General features: G+C 65.1%; 1 protein-coding gene across 1 annotated transcript in view; it reads right to left on the bottom strand.

The window, feature by feature from the left end:
• The window catches only part of ARHGEF10L (Rho guanine nucleotide exchange factor (GEF) 10-like), a 77,485-nt gene that overhangs the window by 40,660 nt on the left and 22,981 nt on the right, over nucleotides 1-13,844 (bottom strand). The window contains exons 7-17 of the mRNA XM_012722088.1: nucleotides 13,434-13,540; nucleotides 11,394-11,471; nucleotides 10,854-11,033; nucleotides 9,788-9,904; nucleotides 8,548-8,640; nucleotides 7,797-7,970; nucleotides 4,493-4,638; nucleotides 3,345-3,359; nucleotides 2,931-3,112; nucleotides 910-1,025; nucleotides 352-479 (exon numbers count right to left, since the gene is read on the bottom strand). Coding sequence (XP_012577542.1) covers nucleotides 352-479; nucleotides 910-1,025; nucleotides 2,931-3,112; nucleotides 3,345-3,359; nucleotides 4,493-4,638; nucleotides 7,797-7,970; nucleotides 8,548-8,640; nucleotides 9,788-9,904; nucleotides 10,854-11,033; nucleotides 11,394-11,471; nucleotides 13,434-13,540 — 1,336 coding nt within the window. The remainder of the gene's footprint in view (nucleotides 1-351; nucleotides 480-909; nucleotides 1,026-2,930; nucleotides 3,113-3,344; nucleotides 3,360-4,492; nucleotides 4,639-7,796; nucleotides 7,971-8,547; nucleotides 8,641-9,787; nucleotides 9,905-10,853; nucleotides 11,034-11,393; nucleotides 11,472-13,433; nucleotides 13,541-13,844) is intronic.

Raw genomic sequence — 13,844 nt, 5'->3', positions numbered from 1 at the left:
CTCATTCATTCACTCACTCACTCACTCATTCACTCGCTCACTCACTCACTCACTCATTCACTCGCTCAGTCATTCACTCACTCACTTGCTCACTTGCTTGCTCACTCACTCGCTCACTCAATCATTCACTCACTCAGTCACTCACTCACTCATTCACTCACTCGCTCAATCATTCACTCACTCATTCACTCACTCATTCATCCCACCACGAGACCTGCTCCGTGCAACGTGCTGTGCTGGGCGAGGCGCCCAGAGTGTCACACCCACGGCCACCAGCGTGACACTGGCACAGGCCTGACGCCAGGCACCCTGCTCTGCATCCTCCCCTTGGCCAGCGCCCCCTCCTCTCACTTGTCGGGTTTCCCGGGGAGCAGGAGCCGGAGGCGGCACTTGTTGGCCGAGTGGATCTCCTCCTCCTTCACCCGCATGAGCCTCTGCAGGGCCAGGCACCAGTCTTGAGCCACAGTCATGTTCAGGTTCTAGGGTTGAGGAGGCCAGTGAGGTCGCCACAGAGCCTGCCGGCCCCCCAAAGCCACCCCAGGCCCTACAGAAGCCAGGCACGCCACAGTCCACGCTGGGACCAGGCTTTCCCACCCTTGGCGCAGACGCCCACCCAGCAGCCCCAATTTCAGAAGGTAAGCACCCCCTCTTCAGCCTCGAGCAACCCCAGAAAGGGGCTGCAAGACAGGCTGTGCAGAGGTCAGAACCACACCCCGCAGCCTGGCTCCACGAACCCCAAACCTGAGTCTCCACCTGAACCAGACCGCCCGGTGCGGCCCACAGCACTAGCTGCTCGGCTCGGGGGCTCAGAAGCCGGAGCACATCGGGGACTGGGCGCCCGAGGCTCCCCGTGCTGCCTGTTCAATACGGCACCGCCCCCCGAGCAGCCAGGTGCGGCCGGGTGCGCACCTGGTAGGTCCCGTGCAGGGTGCTGATGAGGAGGGTGATCTGCTCCACCACCGCCAGGTCCTTCTGCAGGTCCTGCAGCTCCTGGAAGAGGCGCGGCGGGCCGAAGTACACCTTGTCTGGCAGGGAAGAGGGACCCCACTCAGCCTCAGGGCGGGGCACCCGCAGGAACCCACTTGCTGCCAAAGGAAAGGGTGGCCCTGGGCTGCGGCAGGAGCGCAGCCGAGGGAAGCTCCTGGCTCCTGCCCTGCCGCTGGGGAGGGCAGACTCACTCACAGGCAAAGCCGGGCACCGGGCACCCAGCTATGCAAAGGGGGGCAGGGCACCGGGAGCTCACCCCACTGAGCCTGAGAGAGCGGAGGCGCCCCCTCAGGCCGGGCCTGGGCGGAGAGGCTGGAGGAAGCCCTGAAGAGGAACCGCAACTAGGTCTCTAAGAACCCACTGCGTGGCAGCTCTGCCGAGCGCTGGAAGATGGCTCCTGCTCTGACGGCGTGCGAGCCGGGGCGCGGGGCAGTCAGCGCTGCAGATGGAGACCCCAGGCCTGGGAGGCGCCAGGTGGGGCCAGGGCCCGAGATCCCCGTGAGGGTACAGGTAAGTGGGGTGTTGCCCTGTGCTCGGCAGGAGACTCTCCGAGTCACACAGGCGCCCCTGCACCGCTGGCAGAGTGACGCAGACTGACGCAGAGCCCGGGCTGCGTGGCGTCAGGGCTTCCTCGGCCTTTGGCCCCGGCGTGGGCACCAGGCAGGGCAGGGCGCCAGGTGGGCGCGGGGTGATGACATGCGCACCGAGGAAGGACAAAGGCCCCTGCCGCCACCCGAATGGGGCGAGCCGCCGGGAACCGGGTGACCCTGAGGCATTCCGGGGAGCGAGGGGCTGGGGGAGCGGAAGGCCGTGTCCCGTGGGGGGCCAAGTTCACTTGGGGAACGGTTTGGTTCCAGCAAAACGACATCATCCATCACATTCAATTAATGCTGTCGATTTGAATTTTATTGTTTCGTGGCTTCATTTTTATCCCATTTGTGACTTTGTTTTGGTTTTATGGTTGTTGGAGGGATACAGGCATGAGGAACTTATTACACCTCGTCCTGTATTTGCACGGACTTGAATAATAAAAGCTCATCCAAGCCCAACTGGGTCCGACCAGCATTCCCTTTTCCCCGCAGAGGGGGCCTGCAGCGCACCCCCGGATGGGAGGCACGTGGCCACGGGCCAGACCATCGTTGAAGGGGGTCCCAGACAGGGGCTGCGCTGCCGGGGGGCGAGGGGAGCGGGACTGGGGCTGGAGGTGCCTTCCAGGGAGGCTCGTGGGCCGGGACCCTTGGTGGGAGGGCTTCTGCGAACAGCGGCTGGGAGCCTGTCCTGCTCGGGGTCCCGGGGAGAGACACCAGCAGCGGGGAGCAGGCGCAGGGACCCCCCCCCCCCGCCCAGGGAGTCACTCCCACTTGCAGAAGGACCCGCTGCCCACTGGGCGATGGCCCGCAGCGGGGAGCAAGGGGGCCTCGCAGTGCCTGTGCGACTGGCACCTGGCAGCCATTCGGCCAAGGCCCCCGGCGAGGGCGCAGGCTCGGCAGCGCTCCGGCACCGGGAAGGTAGGCACGAGCACAGCGGGCCTGAGCCGGGCACGGCACCGGGCCCAGGCACGGCCAGAAGAGGTTTCGCGGAAGAGCCGAGAGGAGTCAGGACACAGACGAGCCCAGAGGGCAGCGGGCACTGGGGAGGCCGCCCCGAGGCCCGGTCCCCCGACAGCCTGAGGGACGGTCACGGCGAAGGAAGGAGGGTGCAGGGAGAACCTGACAGCCTGAGCCTGCTCCCTGGGGGTTCAGGAGGCAGAGCGAGAGTCGCCTGGGTCCCCCCCTGCACAGAGTGGTAAACTGAGGCAGGCACAGGCAGGCGGCAACAGCCACCGAGGCCCCACAGGGCGGCAGCGCTGGGCAGGCAGTGAGTTTTCTGACGCGGTCACCGGTGCGGGTGCCGTGCGGGTGCCAGTGCCTGTGTGCACGCCTGGGTGCGGGGCGGGTACTCACTCTGGGCCTGGGCCGTGGCCGCCGCCTTCTTGGCGCCGGCGTGCTGGATGAGCACGTTGTCCTTGTCGTAGGAGCCGCCCTCCTGGCCCACCTCCACCACCTGCACCTGAGGCAGCGCCGTGTTCCACTTCACCACGTACTTGGGCCCCAGGGGCACCAGGCTGCTGATCTCCAGCTGGCCCCTGCCGGGACAGGAGGACAAGGCCCTGGGGCGAGGTCCGGCGGGCTGCCGGTTGCACCCTGGCCCCGGAGCCAGCCCAGAGCACCGCGGCTCAGCCCGCCAGCTCAGCCAGGCCCCTCGCAGCCCAAGCACAAGGTCTCAGGCCAAACCAAGCCAGGGCAGATCGCTGAGGCAGAAGCACCGGGGCCCAGCCCAGGTCCGACCCGCGTGCCACGGAGCCCCCGAGCCCCTACCTGTGGTTGGCAGGCCTGAAGAGAAAAACAAGAAGGGAGGGAGGTCATTCCTGCTCCTGCGCGACACCTACGGAGGCTGAGGGCGCTGGGAACCAGGCAGCAGAGCGGGGGACAGACGGCCCCTCGCAAGGAGCCATGGCAGCGGGGGCCGGGGGCACACGGGGCCGGGGGCACACGGGGGGCCTTCTCCTGCGCCGGGCACTGGCCTTCGATGAGGCCACCACGGCCCGGTGGGGAGCGCGTGTCATCCAGACAAGGACACGGATGCTCGGACAGGTCACGTGACTGCCGCGGCTCACCCAGCTGGTGGCGGCGCCCGGGGGTAGGGGACTTAAAAGTAGAGTGACTCCGTGGTGAGGGATCGGATTATGGACTGAGTGAGGGAGGGGCGAGAAGCACAGTCACACCCATGGGACAGAGGCCTCCTTGCCTGAGTCTCCTGCCGGGCCCGTCCTGTCCGGAGCTGGGAACTGGCACAAAGCAAAGGCCCAATACACGACGGACGGACGGACGGACGGATGGACGGACGGACGGCGGAGGCGGGTGAGCCCACCCTCCTCTTCCCAGGCACGTGAGCCACCACCCCAGCAAACCCCCAAACGCGTGGGCCCATGCACAGGAAGGTGCGGCTGACTCCAGCAGGGGTCAGAGTGGGGCTGCACTGGCAGCCCCCCGTGTTCCAGCCCGGCAGGGGGAGCGCCAGGGCGAGATGAACACCAAGCACAGATGGTTTAGAGCTCGGTCGTTGGAACCGTATTGCTATTTTCAGGGCATTTTCCTAAAATGTCACTAAGCATTGAGAGCGGGGCCGGAAAGACCCCAGTTGGGGGTCATTTGGTCAAGAGGCCCCAGGCAGTGGGGACCCAATGGATTTGAGGAGGGGCAGCATGAGAAGGAAACTCTGAAATGCAACGAGGTCCAAACTCAGGCAGCTGTTCGGGTTCCGCAGCAGACGCTACACAATGGACAGCTACTGCCCAGGGGCCTGGGGGTATCCCCAGTGGTCCCGGCAGGGCCTTTCGGCTCAAGGTTGCTGAGGCAGAGCAGGCCAGGAGGGAAGGGAGGGGAAGCTGGGGGGGACCCCGTCGCGGGGGCTGGCAGGGCTGGGGCGTGACGGGCGGCTGCAGGGGCGAGGCCAGGCCGCTCACCTGAAGTTGATGTTGGCACAGACCAGCATGTCGTTGAGCAGAAAGACCCTGCGCTCCTTGGACTTGATCAGCTGTCCGCGGTCACCGTACACGGTCTCCGTCAGCGTCTCACACAGGAGCAGCTGCCGCTGGCCTGAGGTCAGCAGCTGGGTGGGGGACAGGGCAAGGTCAGTGCCAGAGCCTCCCCCGCACACCAAGGTGATGAAGGCTGGCAGCGGGGTGGGCTGCGGCAGGGGAAGAGGTCCCGGGCCGGGTACGGGGGGCGGGGGGGTGCGGGGAGGGAGAGGCCAAGGACCCCTGCTGGGCAGACTGGCCCAGAAGCCGGTTCCCTCCCAGGTGAGCTGGCCCCTGCCCTCCCTATGGCCATCACTGGACCATCGCCGCCCACCACGCAGCCCTGGTGTCACAGGCACGCGGCTTTTGCCTTTCGGAATGGTTCTAGGTCCTAACAATGTTCTTCCCTCTTGAGTCAGGCGGGGAATCTTGCCTCTGTCTAGAATTCGTCCAAGGTGGAGTTCGACGACTGATTTCTAAGTCAGTCTGAAAGCCCTGCCCCTGCCCCACCAGCCATGAAGCGCTCGGTGACCCTACATCACCGCCCTTCAGCTGTCCGGTGGGGCCAGCACCTCCACCACTCAGGCCACGACGCAAGGGGTTGGGTACGGCCACGTCACTTGCGGAGCACAGGTGGAGGGGCCTGTGTGACAGTTGGCAAGAGAAGGCTGCCCGGCACCGGGCCAGAACGGCGGCTGCAGGCCACGGTATCCCCCATCGCCGTCCAGGCTGCTAAGAGGTGAGCCTCACTCGGGGGGCCAGAAGTCAGCCCCCCTCCCCCGCATGCTAACCTGCCGCAAGCCTCAGCCCCCCTCAGCTGAGGATGCAGAGAGGGGGCCTGGAGACTGACCTGCCCCTCAGGGAGGGGACGTCAGAGGAGGCTGAGACCTTCAGGCCTCGGGCATCTGAGCAGGCCCTTGCCAGCCACAGGCCGGGTCCCAAAACCCTCTGCCCGCCCTGGGACCACCATCCCACCAGGGATGGGAGGAGAGCACCTTTCCGCTAGCAGGGAAGGGGTGGGGAGAGGGAGGGGAGTTCTCAGCGAATCTACTTCCCGGGACAACACATATCCTTCCTTCCTCCCTCCCTCCCTTGCTTCCTCTTTCCCTCCATCCCCAGACAGGTCTCAAAGCTTCCCCTGCAGAGATGCCCTACGATCTCCCCAGAACCCCACCTTTTAAATGAACACAAAAGTCAGAATATGCACCAGGCAGTAAATATTCTGCTGCTCATTACATCGGCTCACGGTCCTACCCCTGTTCCCCATGGGGAAACCCAGACTCTGGACTCGGGCTGGCTGAGCATCAGTGCAGGACAGAGCCGGCCTTGTTTACTGTCCCCAGCAGCGGGCCACTTGTGATGGAGGCCAGAGGTGGCCCCACTGCTGCTAATACAGAAGAGGACTCGGGGTCCCTCAGGGGCGCCCCATAACTGCTAAAGCCGGGATCCCTCACCCACCACTTCCACCACCAAGCTGCCCTCCCGCCCAGGAACACACTGCCTAGCCCTGAGGCGAGCAGGCCCCACAGAAGCGCCTGGTGTGCCAGGAGCCAAAACTGCCAGGGGAAAGTCTCCTGGGCTTCTGGAGATCGCCCTTGGCCCCTCGGGAAGATCCAAAAAAATGTCAGATGTTGCACAAGCATCCCAGTGCCGTGAGCAGGCACATTTTGAAATAGCTGGCAGGGTTCCGCTTCAGACACACCCAGTTTCATTTCCACTTCTGCAGGATGACAGTGGGAGGGAAACCACTGGAGAGGCCTCAGCTCCGGCTGAGACCCAGGGGGGCAGGGGGCGTGGGGGGGGGCGGCACGGGGCAAGGGCACGGCCACCTCTCCAGCTCTCAGACCTAACCCCTGCGTGGCAGCCTGGGGCTGTCTTCACTTCCTTCCCAGACAGAGACCTTCCTTGAGGCCTTCCTGCTCTGAAGCCAGTGCCCCCTGCTCCTTGTTGCCAGGCTCCCCAGGGGGCCAGAGCAAGCAGGACTAGGACAGTTTCCAAAGTGACGGTGGCAACGCACGCCCTTCCCCTGGGACATCCCGGCCACAGCAGCAGGTGTGTGCGCCAGAGCCAAAGAAACCCTCTCGGTGGCGGAAAAAGAGCCAGAGCAGGTGACAGAAGACACATCCCATGTGCGGAGACCGTGAGACACCAGCACAGGAGGCCGTGGGTGGGTCCCAGACTTTCTCTGAGAAACGCCCCCAAATGCTGGCTGTGTAGCCGGCACAGGGGGCCCTGCTGGAGTGGGGGGGGGGGGGAAGGCGGGAGTGGGGGGAAGGGAACAACCTCACAGGATGAGGCCATCCCCCAGGGCACTCATCTCCTGTCCTATCTTTTCTTCCCCAGTTCTCACCTCCTCGATCAACTCAAGGCACCTTTGAGGTCCTGGGCAACCCAGGGGGAACACATGATGGGGACCAGGGCTGTGGGCACAGCTGCCCAGGGCACCCACGGCCGAGTGGGGAGGTGGGTCGGCCTGTCCAAGCCACGAAGTTGTCCACACGTCTGAATCTCATGGGACATCTCTATTTTTAATTTTGTGGGCCATTAATTCTAGTCTCTTGAAAATATCGTGGAGACCCCAAACGCATGGACAGCCTGAACCGGCCTGAGGTGGGGGTGACCCTGTGCCGCCCGGATGCACAGGCCTGTGGCAGTGACCAGGGGAGGTCCAAGGCACAGGCCACAGTGTGGTCCACCGCCGAAGGACGGCTGTCGTCCCAGTCACCCTTCCTGTATTGCCAGAAATGACCACCCACGTGGCTAAAATCTCCCCAGCCTTAGTCAGTCGCCTTAGTTCTGCTTTCAGGGGTTCACAGAACCAAGCAGCTCCCGGTTTATCCCCCACCCTGACGACCCCACAGACGTCCCCATGTTCTGGGGCCTGTCTCTTTGCCAGCTCCAGCCTGGGTTAGGCGCCCTGGGTTAGTCCTCATTTCAGAGGAGCCCCGAGATTCAGAGAGGCTGGGTGAGTCCCCGGAGGCCACACAGCAGCTACCAGGGGTAAAATCTGGACTCAGCTCTGACATTCCTCGTTTACACACGCCAGAGTTATCAATTCTGATGAATGTACTGGTAATTACGCTCATGGACGAAACCCACTTTTCCCCTAAACATAATTACTAATGGAGGTGGGCATCCAGGCAAGACTGAGGCCTGAGGGCTCCGAAAGGCAAGGACCCCCTCCCTCAGAAGCCCGAAGGTGGCCGTGGGAGAGAGCTGGAGGGCCGGGCAGGCGGGCAAGGCCTCTCACCTTGTTGAGGCTGCTGCGGTCACTGACACTCTTGGTCAGCTGCTGGATCTCGGCCACCTGGTCGGCCAGCCGCTTCTGCTCATTGAGCTTCTCGGCCAGCGTCTCCAGCTCCGTGAGGGCCAGCTGCAGCGAGAGTCTGTCGGGGTGGCCCCTGGGGGTGTTCTTCAGCATGTCCTGCCAGGGCCCAGAAAAAGCCAGGCCTGAGAAGCCCACCGGAGACCTCCCTGATCCTGGCCCAAGCCTCCCCATCCCCACTCCCCTCCACTTCTCCCCTCTTGATTCCCTAGGGAGCCCTGGTCTGAAAGGGACAGCAGAGCCTGCCACAGAGCGAGGCCTCCCATAAAGCTGCTGGAGGAATAATTCAGCTCCACGCCAGGCACGAGCCCTGATGAACCCCCAACCTTGTGGGGAGAGGGACACCCACCCTGTGGCTGGCAGCTCCCGGGACAGAGAGGAACACGCCACCAGGGCCCTCCCCTGGCACCCAGCTCAGTGACAGGGGCGCCCCCCACCGGGGACCCTCAGCCATCAGGGGAAGAACCCCACCATGGGCTACCTACCACTCACGGGGGACACTGCAGCGGTCAGCATGTCCACTGAGCGCCTCCGCCTGCCTGGAGTCCAGCAGGTCCTGGGACCCCAAGGGAGCTCCTACCTTCACCAGTCGGGGCCCCCTGCACCCTGCCTGGCCCTAGGAGGCGGACCCCAGCCCACGCCTGCAGGCCAGAGGCTGTGGGAGCCCAGGAGGTACCTGAAGCAGGAGGATGAACTGCGGGAACCTCTGGATGGGCTTCACCATCAGCCCGTAGAGCGTGACGCGGTCTGGGCTGCATACCTGCCGCCGCTGTGGGAGGCAAGAGCGGGTCGTCTGGGACCCTGTGCAGCAGGGGCCAGCACCCCAGGGTGCACCTGGGACCCATTCTGGGCTCTCCCCCCAAGTCTGGGGCTCTGCTCGGCCTCCAGCCTGGAGAAGGGCCCAGGGGGGTCTGGATTCCGAGCCCCACGTCCCTGCCACCCATGGGGTCCCCACACAGCCCCACTTCCCGCAGGCGGGCCCGGGCCAGAGTGAGGGCAGGCGCGGGGCCTCGCGCAGATGTTTCCACCACTGCATCTGTGTCTGTCACCTAGACCCCAGCCTGCACCCCTGCAAGGCAGGCTGCTGTGGAGCTTCCCCTCGGCCCCCCACACCAGCCGCCACTGGGTCACTGCTACCCAAATTGCGACATCCCGACCCCTTCAAGCCCCAACACCCCTGGGCTTGAAGGTCCAGAACTGCCCGGCTGAACTCAGCAAATCCCACCCTCCTCCTGGGTACCTGCCCCACAGGTACCCAGAGCTCCCAGCAGCCAAGCAGACTCATCTGCCCGTCCTCTTGCCTCTAGCCTGACGCACGCACCCCTCCATCACCAACTCCACCACCCCGACCTCTGCCAGATGGCACCCCGCTGACAAAGCTTCCAGACGCTCTCGGGTCAGGGCGGTGGTTCCTCAGCCGAGTTCTGGCTCCCAGCCCACCTAGAGGCCACCTCCGCAGGGTGCGTGCTCCCCGTGGGCAGGGTCCCCCTCTGTCTGACCCACCTGACTGCACCCCAGGGAATCCTGGCCTTGGGCTTCAGCCTCTGTTCTCCTACATGGTTTCCAGGATACCCCTTTGAGGGAAAGGAGTCAGCCCAGCCACAACCTGAGTCCCCCGCTGCGGCCCAGACAAGACAAGTGGGCCCGAGGGACGGGGCCGGACACAGCTGGGTCACCCCCCAGAGACCCACTGCCTCGGGTCTGCCCTTCCCCTGCCAAAGCTGCAGGCCCGACCGCTCACAGACCCTTAAGCTCTTTATCATCTTCTCGAGGGCAGGTGGGTCCCATCTTCTTCCGCCAGGACTGGGGGTGCCCCAAAGGAAGGAGAGGAGGTGTCTGGGCCCAGGCGACCTTGTGACCCCCAAAGCTGGGCGTCAACGCCCTCCCTCCGAGACGCCAGCGCCCTGGAGGGTCACCTTGAGGAACTCCAGGAAGGCGGGCTTGGTGAGGCAGGCCTTCTTGATGATGGACATGGCGTTGGTGAAGTTGTTCACGTAGTCGCTGTACACGTCCAAGACCATGGACTTGGAGAACTGTAACAGCACGGGCGTGGGGGTCACGCGGGCGCTGGGGCCACAGCCCCGTCACCTCGGCACCCCGCCCAGAGGTGTTCAACAAGCCCGAGGCTAGGACATGGGGCTGCCCAGCGGGGACAGGGGACACTCCTGTCCCAGCTCTCGGCAGCCCCTACCCACAGGTTCAGGGAACACAGGCAACACATTGTCCTCTCCACCCCTTCCTGGCCTCCCCCAGGAAATAGTCCCTGGCCCCCGCAGGACACCCGGCTGCTCACCAGACGCAGAGTACCCCACACTGAGTTGCCAAGGGCAGAGGTGGCTTTCCTGGGGGCGCCAAGCCCCTTGGGCACCAGGTTGTGGGAGCTCTTCAGCCCCAACGAAAATACTTTTTTCTTTTAGAAGAGCCAGTGACGTAAAACAGATCAAAGTGGAGACCCGCTGCCCTGCTGCCCCCAGCACAGTGAACCTCTCTGGGGCCCAGAAACGTCAGCTGAAAAACCACAAAGCCAGTGCATCCCCCCACACACACCCCCCACCCCCGCCCCAAGCTCCACAGGTGGGAACCTGAGCCAGGAGGGGTCCTGGGGCGGCTCCAGGGTGTCAGGCAGAGCGGGACGGAGGCCACAGCACCCGATACCTGCCGCTCCTCCGGCCAAGACCAGGGTCTGCACCAGCATCTCCCACAGAGGTCGCTCTAGGCCGCCTGGCAGGGGCTGCCCACAGAGACCGGGACACCCCTGGCCTCCCGGTGGTGCAGGGGAGCAGGGAACTGGCTTCACCAGCTCACACTGCAGACAGCGCCCAGGCTGCGCGGCGGCCTTGAAGGCGTCACGCCCCCAGCTCCCCCGGCAGACTCAGGCCGCCTCCCCCTGACCGCTGATGGGGGGAGGCAGCGGCCCGGGACCCCAGGCGCGGGCTGTGCTTTCTCCCCATGGCGAGTCCAGGAAGCACTGGAGAAACCCACCGAAGCCACGAAGAGGTCGCCGATCTTCTCGGTGGCGTCCCACTCGGCCACGCGGGAGGACAGGGCGATCTGGAACATGGAGTGGCAGTGCAGGATCTCTCTGACGCGGAAGAACACCACCTGGCATTTGCGCAGGCTCAGCGCCTTGGGCTCCATCTCCATCAGCGGGTTGCGGTAATCCTGGGGGTGGGAGCGCGAGAGCAGGGGTTGCCTGAGAGGCAGGGGTGCGCGCCAGAGCCAGGTCCCCCCCTCCGCCCGCCCGCCCACCCATCCTCCTATGGGAAGGAGCACTAAAGAGCCCCCCAGCCCCCGTGAATGCGACACCCGGGCCTCCCGCCCACCTGCCATCTGCCCCAGACCCAAGGGCCAAGCGGAGCTGGGAGGAGGACGCGGCCCTGCTGGGCTCTGCCTCCCGCTGAGCCAGCCTGCCCACCAGGCAGGGCAGGATGACCTGCACCCACAGCCTCCGGCCAGCTCTGTCCGAAACGGGACCCAGCTGGCGGCGTCCCGTGGTCTCTCCGCCCAAGCCCCGGCTCGTACCTGGAGCACCCGCTTCAGAGACTCCACGTAGCTGCCTTCGCTCTGCACGATGGAGCCGAGGATGTGCCTGCGCACCACCTGCCCGGGCAGAAAGCCGTGAATGCCCGCGCCGCGTGGCCGGGGGCGCCCCAGGGGGAGGTCCTGGCTGTTGGCTGGGCACAGGGCGTCCCTCCGGGACCCTTTCCTGGGCCTCGGGCCTGGCGGGCTGCGTCCCTCCCAGAGCCTCTGCCCACCCCATCTGCTCCCTAGACGCAGGGCTGAGACTAAGCAGATGCCCTGTCCGGCCTCGTTCACCGTCCCAGGGAGGGTCCAGGAGAGGCTCCAGGCAGCCTCCTCCAACCCTGAACAGCCCTGTGGAAACGCCTTCCCAAACGGAAATGCAGTCTGCTCCCGTCACTTGTAGATGCAATCCTCAGCCAACCCCTCTCCCGCGGCCGTCTGTGGGGTGCCCCCCACCACTGAGTGACCTCCACCTCAGGCTGGACAGCCTCTTCCCCCTTTCTCTCACCATCCCCATCCCTCCTCTGCCTGAATCACCCCTCCGGCAGCTCAGCAGAGAGAGCCTGGGTTGCCCGGGGCCGTGACCCTCACCCGGAGGGTTGGCAAACCCGGCTGGGTGTTGGAATCAAGTGGCCACCTTTAAAAAGCCCCATCACCTGGCTCCCTCCCCGCAGTCTGACTGGGCTGGTATGGGTGCAAGCCAGGTATGGTGGGGGAGGGCAGTTAAGGTCTCCCAGGTGGTTCTATTGACAGAGCTCGACAAGGTGCCAGTGGGGGGGGCTGTCCACCTGACTGCAAGGCAGGGAGGGTGACGCTCTGCCCCCCATCCTGAATGCCCATCAGCCCACCATCCCCTCCTCTCCTCTGCCCCTCCCCCACCTCTGGCCCGCGGTGCCCGACCTCCCCTCTTCCCCGCCTGACCGTGACCCACAGGCCCCAGGACCTCAGGCCGCCCCCACATGGCAGCGCCATCAGCTCCCGACCCTGGGCCCCGGTCTGCGCCCACAAGTTCTCAACCCGGCAAGTTGCCGCTGGAGGCTGAGTGATTCCGTACGCGGTGGGGTTTTAGCAGGACCCTTGGCCCCTACTCTCTCTCGAGGCCAGTAGCAACCCCCAGTTAGGATGGAAAATGATGCCGGGCCTTACAAAGTGCCCCCGGGGAGAAAACCCCCTGACGGAACAGTGGCTAGAGTCACGGCACCGCAAGAGGCTCGAGACACCCCCCACCCCAGCAACACCCCAAAGGAGAGCCTGAACCTTGAGTTGGAAGTCGGGGTCCCTCCTGACTCTGACTGCCCCAATAGTGGCCCGTGGCTGCGGCGAGGGGTCAGGAAGGTTGCAAAATAAAGGAAGCAGGTGGACAGACTGCTTGTCCTCCGCTCCGGCCAGGGTGGCCACACACCCCCACCCCTCAGAGGCAAACACTGGCCAGTCCTCTCACCGAGCTTGCTGCCCCCACGTGCTCACAGCAGGGGCAAGCAGGAGGGGGGTCTCTCGCCCTGCGTCAAGCTGCGACAGCCAGACGGGAGGGAAGCAGAGGTGACGAGGCCCGGGTCCCAGGGCAGAGCCGCCCCGCCGGGACATGACTCTCCGGGAGAAGGGAATCCTTGCCCCGAGAGCCCCAGCTCTGTGGGGACCCCGGGGCCCCAAGTGATAAAAGACGGCACCCCACGCCCTCCAGGGTCTCCCTGAGCTGCGTTACCAGCTCAGGGCAGCCCAGCCCTCCCGCTAGGGCAGCCCCTTCTCCCAACACCACCTTCAGTCCAAACTGCTAAATAAGGGTTTCTCTAGTTGCCAGGGAGGCGCAAAGCCCCAGCTTCAAATGCCGGGGCCCCAACCCGACTAATGCACGGACCAGCAGGGGACAACTGGGAAGGCTTAACCTGCAGACTCGGGGTGGCCCAGGAAGCCCCCAGCCAAGAGCCCCTGATGGTCACTTTCCCTTCAAGACCCACACGTGCCTGGGACCAGGCCATAAACCGGCTCCCCCGATTCTCCCTTCCCCAAATACCCCACCCACCCTGCTGCTCCCACACACACCTGCTGAGGACTCAGGCCCTCGGGCATGGGGCCCAGCTCCGGGGCTGGGGGCTTGATGTCCGTCACGCTGACCTCCAGGAGCCCCATGTCCTCCTCCTCCGAGTCACCTGGAGTCAGACACAGGTCAGGGCCACACCCCCTGCTCAGACCCAGGTCCCAGGGGTGGGCAGCCCGGGGCGGCCACGCGGGCGGGCGGAGCCTGCGCCTCACCCTGGCTGCCAGGCTCTCTGAGCAGGGGGGAGTCCGCGGCCAGCGTGAGCCGGCCAGCCAGTGAGGGAGGGAGCTCCCAGCCCGCCGGCCGGAGCTGCCACCGCTCAGACCCTCGGCTCCGGCGGCTGAGGTCGGGCTGCCCTTGTGCCCATCACTGGGTGCTAAGAATAGTTTCCTTCGGGACACTCGAGACGGGGGGGG

Source organism: Condylura cristata, unplaced genomic scaffold (assembly GCF_000260355.1).
Source record: "Condylura cristata isolate star-nosed mole 26May11 unplaced genomic scaffold, ConCri1.0 scaffold00008, whole genome shotgun sequence".
Lineage (NCBI taxonomy): Eukaryota > Metazoa > Chordata > Mammalia > Eulipotyphla > Talpidae > Condylura > Condylura cristata.
This window is presented reverse-complemented; position numbering and strand designations above follow the sequence as displayed.